Raw genomic sequence first — 6,958 nt, forward strand, 5'->3', positions numbered from 1 at the left:
GAAAAAACCAATAATAACTAGCAACAACCTAAACGTGCTTTGAGTAAACGAAGAAGCTATAATTTCTTGTTTCTAGTGAACGAGCTTTTGGGATGTTGGCGTTAAAAAAAAATTGCCAAACATCAAATAACAGCACTTAAATAGTGAAACGCACTTTTTTCCTCTCCAACGTGTTTCACAAACACACCCTACATAGTTTGCAATTGAGTTGGCATGGAGAGAGACAACTGTGGCCCAGTGAAGAAGCAGGAAGATTCATGTTACGACATTGCATTCTGTGTTGCCATTGCAGCTGTAATACACGCGCTTTGCTTTCCCCCTTTCATTTTGGAATCTTAAATGTTGTTTTTTCCGTTGAACTCATTCACTGTACTTTAGTTGTTATTAGGTAATTAGGTAATAGGTAAGTTGTTTGGTTTTGCTACATTTTCATAGCTCTACTCTCTCTCTCTCTCTCTCTCTCTCTCTCCCTCTCTTTCAGCCTTTGAATTGTGACTGTCACTCATAGGAGAAAGAGAGAGAAAGAGAGGGAGATCTGTGAAGTCTTCATTGTTTTCTTCAGCTGATTTTCACTTGTAATGGTGAGACAGGTTCCATTGTGTGAGTTTCCTAGGTTCCTGACAGTGTTTTAAGGTGGTGGGGTGTTTGATGTTGGAATAAAGCTGTGACCTTTTCACTATGATTTGAGGATGTTCCCTGACTCCTCTTGCCACTGTTGCTGAACCATGACAAAAAGGGTAGCATCTTTTTTCTGAGATACAGAAATCGTATTCCATGTGTTTGATGAAATGTGAGCTTGATTTGGAAATTGGGTTTGCTCTAATAGTCTTAAAGGAGCTTCCTTGAAGAAAGAAGAAGAAGAAAATAATCTCCCTTTTGTTGTTTTCCTTCTTTTGAAGTGATTGTACTGGTGGAAAACTAAAACAGGCCAAAAGGGTATCCTTATTTCACCTTGTGTGTGGGGTTCTAAATTTGTTTTTTAGACTTTTGAATTTATGTGGAGTGAAGAACCACTAAAGTTCCTTTGGGGGTGCTTTGCCTTGATTCTCTTTGTTGGCCATTGCCCTTGGTCAAACGTGGTAGACTGGTAGTTAAGGGTATCTTATATAATCTGTGTTGGAGACATTAGAAATAACAGGATCTTCCTTCTTTGTTATATCTAAATTAGGGATCAAGCTAACTAGCTGCTGATCAAAGACAGAACCAATTAGGATTTCTATTTGTGGGATTCAGTATTATCCCACTTAAGTTATAGTTTGATTAAGCACTGAATGTTTGTACAATTTGCATAGTTGATCTTCAATGAGACCTTTAAATTTAAGTCAGTAAAGTCTGAATAGGTTGGCCTGAGGTTTTTTAAGGCATAGTCATATTTGAGGTTTGGTCTGTAAATTTGGTTACTTCAATATGTCGGATAGTGTGCAAGAAGCGCGGTCGCTTGCCTTGACTCCTACATGGTCTGTTCCCACTGTGTTGACCATCTTTGTTGCTGTCTCTTTGCTTGTGGAGCGCTCCATTCACCAATTAAGCAATGTAAGTTTTCTTCTTAGAAGTTTTATTCAGTTTAGGATTGGTTTTGATGTTAACCTCTGTAACAAGGTTATCAAACTTGAGAGTTTACCTAAACTCGGGAGTTTAGACCAACTTGAATTGTGTAATCAACAAGCAAACTTGTAACAGTTTGCTTGTAAAGTTGTAAACTTGACCAGCGACCTAAACTTACAAGTTTACGAGTTAACTTGAGAGTTTGATAACCTTGTTCTTTAGTGTAACAAAGATTTGCATAGCGAAAATTGGAAGCCTGTTCAAGACATTAAGCAAACACAAGCTGTGGAGTGGCAATGGAGGAGCTATTGTAGGACCCGTTTTATGAATTGGAATGAATAAGCCAAATTTTGTGTTCAGTTTTGACATGAATTCTGATGTCTGTTTTCTTTGCTCCTCTGGGTCTCTGGGGCTGCAGTGACTGCGGAAAACTAATCGAAAACCATTGCTTGCTGCTTTGGAGAAGATGAAAGAAGGTACAATGCACTGAATTTTTCTTCATTGTGTTAATATTTTTGTTACATATCTCTTTTTGACTAATCAACTTGCTTTTTTCTTTCCTTTTGTGTTTTATATTTTGCTATCTTCAGAGTTGATGTTGCTTGGATTCATATCACTCCTACTAACAGCTACCTCAAGAATTATAGCCAATATTTGCCTTCCATCAAAGTTCTACAACAGTGCTTTTGCTCCATGCACAAGATCTGAGATTGATTAAGAAATGGAAGATAATGGCTCCGAAGGACGTAAATTATTGATGGCTTTTGCTTATCCAAGCTTAACTCGGAGGATGCTGAATGGCATGAATAGAAGCTCCTGCAAAGAGGCATGAACAACAGACCCCAATGTTTAAACTTTGGCTATTATGATTATTCATTAATTATTGCTCCAAATCAACGTGTGTCAAAATTTTCATTTGTTATGTTTCTCAGGGTTATGAACCATTCGTGTCATATGAAGGTCTAGAGCAATTGCACCGGTTTATTTTTGTCATGGCAATAACACATATATCTTACAGTTGCCTGACGATGTTGTTAGCAATTGTGAAGGTGAGAAATGTTTCAACATTAATTTGAATTTAAATGGCATTGAACTGAAATTTGATATTACAGAACACTATCACTTGGATGTTTACTTATTTATTTTGGTAACTATGTATTAATGTATGCAGCAAAACATCTAAGTGTTATAACTTTAGATTTCTGATTGGCATGAGAAATTAATAACACCAATAGTTTAAAGCAGATTCATAGTTGGAGAGTGTGGGAGGATGAGGCTCATATGGATCAGCATGGATCTTTGGCAGGTAAGCACAATACTTCTTAATATGCATTTGTTGTTTGTAAGTGATTTTCTTTGTGTGCTGTCGAGAGTATATTGACTATTTCATGTATTGCTGTAGTAATCACAAGAGAGTTGACAATGCGAAGACAATCGTCCTTTGTCAAGGTTCATACATCAAATCCAATGGCCAGAAATAGTTTCCTCGTTTGGGTGGTAATTACGTAACTCTATTTTGTTTCCCCATTAACATTTGATTTCATTTAATGTATTTTGTCGAATGTCTACCTTTAAGTTCTTGAATTCGTGCGATGAAAAATGGCATGTCTGAAAATACTTTAAATCAAAATATTCTGAAACAAAGTTTGATAATCAGATGGTTAGCTGGGCCAGAATTTGATCAATTTGCTTTGCTTAATATATTTTGCAGTTGCTATGGCAAATGAAGTAGTAAAATATTGATAATTCATGTTACCTAATTGCATCATTTCTCATCACTTTCAGCAAATTGTAACATCAAACTCTGTGTGTGAATCTTTTGATATTTTACCTGATACTCCCGACTGCTACATTCATATGTTATTTCGTCAATCTACTTATGTCAATTGCATATAGTTGTATATTGGACTTGATAAATTGAGGTTTCATTTTGAACAACTTATTTGGTAATACATAACTAATTCTAAGTTTAATCAAATTGTAGACATGTTTTTTCCAACAATTCGGCCATTCGGTGGTTCGTGCTGACTACCTTACACTTCATAATAGATTATCTTGGTCTAAATGGTTTTGATTTAAAAGCAACCTGAGTTTTATTTTACTGTGTAAATTAAATTCTTACTTTATCTCTGTGATGCAGTGCTTGGATCTCTGAATTTCTAGTATTCATGCATCACTAATTTTTTTTTGTACTCCTTTACTCAATCTCTTTTCCTTATTTATGGCAGAATCACAACCTCACATTAAAATATGATTTTCACAGCTATATGGTTAGATCTATGGAAGAGGAGAATTCCAAAGGATAGTTGGTGTGAGGTTAGTAATGGTTGAGCATTTTTTGTCGTCATTATTGAGGAAGTCAATAGTACATGATCTGTTGTGACCTTTACATACTGTGTATGATTTTATTTCAATGTTACAGTTCGCTAAGAAATTTCTGGAAAAGAGTCTTCAGTTTTGCATTTTTAAGCAGTAGTTCAACTTTTCTATTCTGATTCATTGCAAATAATCAATGTAAAGAGAAAAGAATGTTCATTATTTGTATTAAGCATGTGTAGCATTAAGTTATGGTTATTGTTTTTGTTTTCCACAAATTTATTTTCATGAAGTTGAGAGCTAACAGTGTCTGAAATCTCTAGCAGTGGCTTACTCTGGGGATTTGTTGTTGCTTTCATGCTTTCCAACATTAAAGGTAGTGTGTCTTTTTTTTTTTTCATAATCTTAATTTTCAAATAATATATACATTCCCTCCATTACTAAAACCAATTTGTATCTTTCTTTTGGCCAAAGCTTTCACTTTACTTCCATTTCTCTGTGAGATTACCTCAAACATAATTGTGGTCAGTTATTGAAGTAGTCAACCCAACTAAGAAGAATAACTTGCTGCTTTTATATTGTGGTTTCATTATGTCTTTGTGTTATCTTAGAATCTTACAATTGCTAATTCATTTATCCTTTTTCTCGGTTTACCGCAGGATCAAATCTCTTTCTGGATAGCTATCATCCCTGTCACGGCAAGTTATCTTTGTTATTTTCTCTTTCTTTTAAGTTATTTTACTTTGTTGAACACTTTCTGATTACCGTGTCTTTTTATTTCTTGTGTTTATGAACAGCTTGTTCTTTTGGTGGGAACAAAGCTCCAGCATGTTATTGCAACATTGGCATTGGAGAATGCCGGAATCACTGGTTACTTCTCGGGATCAAAGTTGAGGCCTCGCAACGAACTTTTCTGGTTCAATAAGCCTGAACTATTGCTATCCTTGATCCACTTCATTCTCTTCCAAGTAAGCAACAATAGTTTATCGGCTACTTTTGTGATATTTCTAAATGAAATTTGTTTTTTTTCCCTCCTAACTCTAGATGCATGTTCATTTCCTGGTTTTGTTTTCGCAGAATGCGTTTAAATTGGCTTCGTTCTTTTGGTTCTGGGTACTTCTCTACTTCCTTATCCATCTTAAGTCATAATTATTTCCTTCAACAAATAATACAATGACTAGCTATATATTTTCGATAAGCAAATGTTATAGCCTTATTCAAATTTTCGGTGATTGACACGTTGATTTTAGTATTCCTTAAAAGCTTCTTTTTGGCAAGTTATTGCCACCTTTTTTCAGTGTTATCAGAATTACTTTAGATATGATGAATCACTCCATAGAACAAGATACTGAAGAATGGCACGAAGTTCTGTATGTACTAAAATGTCTTTTTTGTTATTGCAGTGGCAGTTTGGTTATAATTCCTGCTTTATCAGGAATCACTTGCTTGTGTACTTAAGGCTAATCTTAGGGTATGCTGAAACCATGAGATCCTTAATTCCATTTATTTAAGATGTTAAAAAAGCCATGTGCCATTTTATACCTTTTCTATATAAACTTTGTAGGTTTGCAGGACAGTTTCTCTGCAGTTACAGTACTTTGCCACTCTATGCGCTTCTTACACAGGTAATCCACGACCTAAATCGGTCGGTTTCTGTTGTATGTTTTCTGCTTTCAGGATTTTGTTGGTGGAAAATAGTGGAAAACAAGAAAATTTGTTTTCCAAATTTTTTAACCTCCATTATTTACTTCACCAAATTCAAAAAACAAGAAAACATAAGTCATGCTGACCCTATAGATCTGTTTAATTCAAGAAGATATTTCTACGATCATTCTTCAATATTCATTGGCAAAATATCAGATTGTTTTCATTCAAATTAGTTTTTGTGCATCGACATCATAGAAAGTTCCACATTATACTAAGTTGGCATTTTTATCCAATTTTGTTAGTGGGCATGTAAGCAGTGAGTGAGAAATTAGTTCCTGATCAAACCAAACAAAATCATTATGATATATCCGACTATATGACATGTTTTCAGTTGTGTGTGTCTCAAAAAGTCAATGATGGCACACCTAATTTCAAGGCTTCATTATGAACCATGTGTATGTGATGCTTTTAAGGCATGGAGTTGGTTTGAGTGAATCATTCAAGTTCAATTTCGATGTACTAAGTTAAAGAATTTTACACTATTATCCAATAAACTTTTTCTTTTGGATCACAATTTGCGTTAGTCGTAATGAGTGTAAAAGGAATTACTTTTTCTGATATGACAAACAGGCAATATATAATTAAATATCGGGTAATGCTATGGTGAATGGTGTTTTTCAATGAAGAGTGAAGATTGTCTTTTTACAATAGAAAAAAATATTTAAAAAATAAAGACATCATATGCAATGCACACTCCTTTAAAAAATTTTGTTACAATATTCACTCTTCGCCAAATTTCATTATTCACCATAGAAATCCCCTTAAATATGTGTAAAACATTTTAAACTGCATAAAGTTAAATCTGAATCATTGGATTCTTGCCACTTTTATTTCTCATGCAATAAGATCTTTCTATGTTTATTTTCAGATGGGAACAAACTATAAGGCTGCATTGATTCCAGAGAGGATAAGGGAGACAATCCATGGATGGGGCAAGGCAGCTAGGAGAAAGAGAAGGCATGGTATGTTTGCCGATGATTCCACCATTCACACGGACACGAGCACTGTACTATCTCTCAAAGAAGACGATAGAATGGTCGATATCCCTGAAACTGGTACTGACCATGTCACTGGAACTGAAGTAGAATTACAACCGGTAGCAGCTGCTACGGCTAGTTCTGAAGCTATTTGAACATGTATAACTGGGTTGGTCTAGAATTGAACTCATTTTTTTCTGATATATATAAGGTATACATCGGTTTTAAGAGAATTAGTGGCGCCTTAGCTGTGGCCACCTATAAAACCACTTTGACGCTATGTAAATAAGAGCGTGAGATAAATATAATGTATTTCTGTTTAGTAAACGTGATTTAAACGTGATTTCTGAAGTACCTTGTTGACCTGTTCTTTGGAGAATCGAATTATGAAGATAATCTTTATATTTCAGTTA

General features: G+C 34.8%; 1 protein-coding gene across 2 annotated transcripts; it reads left to right on the forward strand.

Annotated features, from left to right (window-relative positions):
• Positions 1-218: 218 nt before the first annotated feature.
• On the forward strand, positions 219-6,958 carry LOC112776657 (MLO-like protein 14). 2 transcript variants are annotated; one of them, XM_072227051.1, is made up of 14 exons: positions 219-1,533; positions 1,964-2,021; positions 2,136-2,371; positions 2,478-2,594; positions 2,791-2,851; positions 2,948-3,042; positions 3,774-3,856; positions 4,185-4,237; positions 4,521-4,559; positions 4,659-4,829; positions 4,939-4,974; positions 5,265-5,332; positions 5,426-5,486; positions 6,437-6,958. In XM_072227051.1, the coding sequence occupies exons 7-14, from the start codon at positions 3,796-3,798 to the stop codon at positions 6,698-6,700; spliced, it is 753 nt and encodes a 250-aa protein (XP_072083152.1). In that variant the 5' UTR covers positions 219-1,533; positions 1,964-2,021; positions 2,136-2,371; positions 2,478-2,594; positions 2,791-2,851; positions 2,948-3,042; positions 3,774-3,795; the 3' UTR covers positions 6,701-6,958. The 2 variants fall into 2 exon arrangements, with proteins under 2 accessions (XP_072083152.1, XP_072083153.1); XM_072227052.1 differs by lacking the exon at positions 4,185-4,237 and having other exon boundaries at positions 3,774-3,861.

The sequence above is a fragment of the Arachis hypogaea genome, chromosome 19 (genome assembly GCF_003086295.3).
Source record: "Arachis hypogaea cultivar Tifrunner chromosome 19, arahy.Tifrunner.gnm2.J5K5, whole genome shotgun sequence".
In the NCBI taxonomy this organism is placed as follows: Eukaryota; Viridiplantae; Streptophyta; class Magnoliopsida; order Fabales; family Fabaceae; genus Arachis; species Arachis hypogaea.

Bases quoted from the DNA above. Each gene is read 5' to 3' on its own strand.
- LOC112776657 (XM_072227051.1), top strand. From the start codon at position 3,796: ATGATTTTCACAGCTATATGGTTAGATCTATGGAAGAGGAGAATTCCA. The intron at 4,830-4,938 runs GTAAGCAACAAT...TTGTTTTCGCAG, and splicing joins TCCACTTCATTCTCTTCCAA to AATGCGTTTAAATTGGCTTC. The intron at 5,333-5,425 runs GTATGCTGAAAC...TAAACTTTGTAG, and splicing joins TACTTAAGGCTAATCTTAGG to GTTTGCAGGACAGTTTCTCT.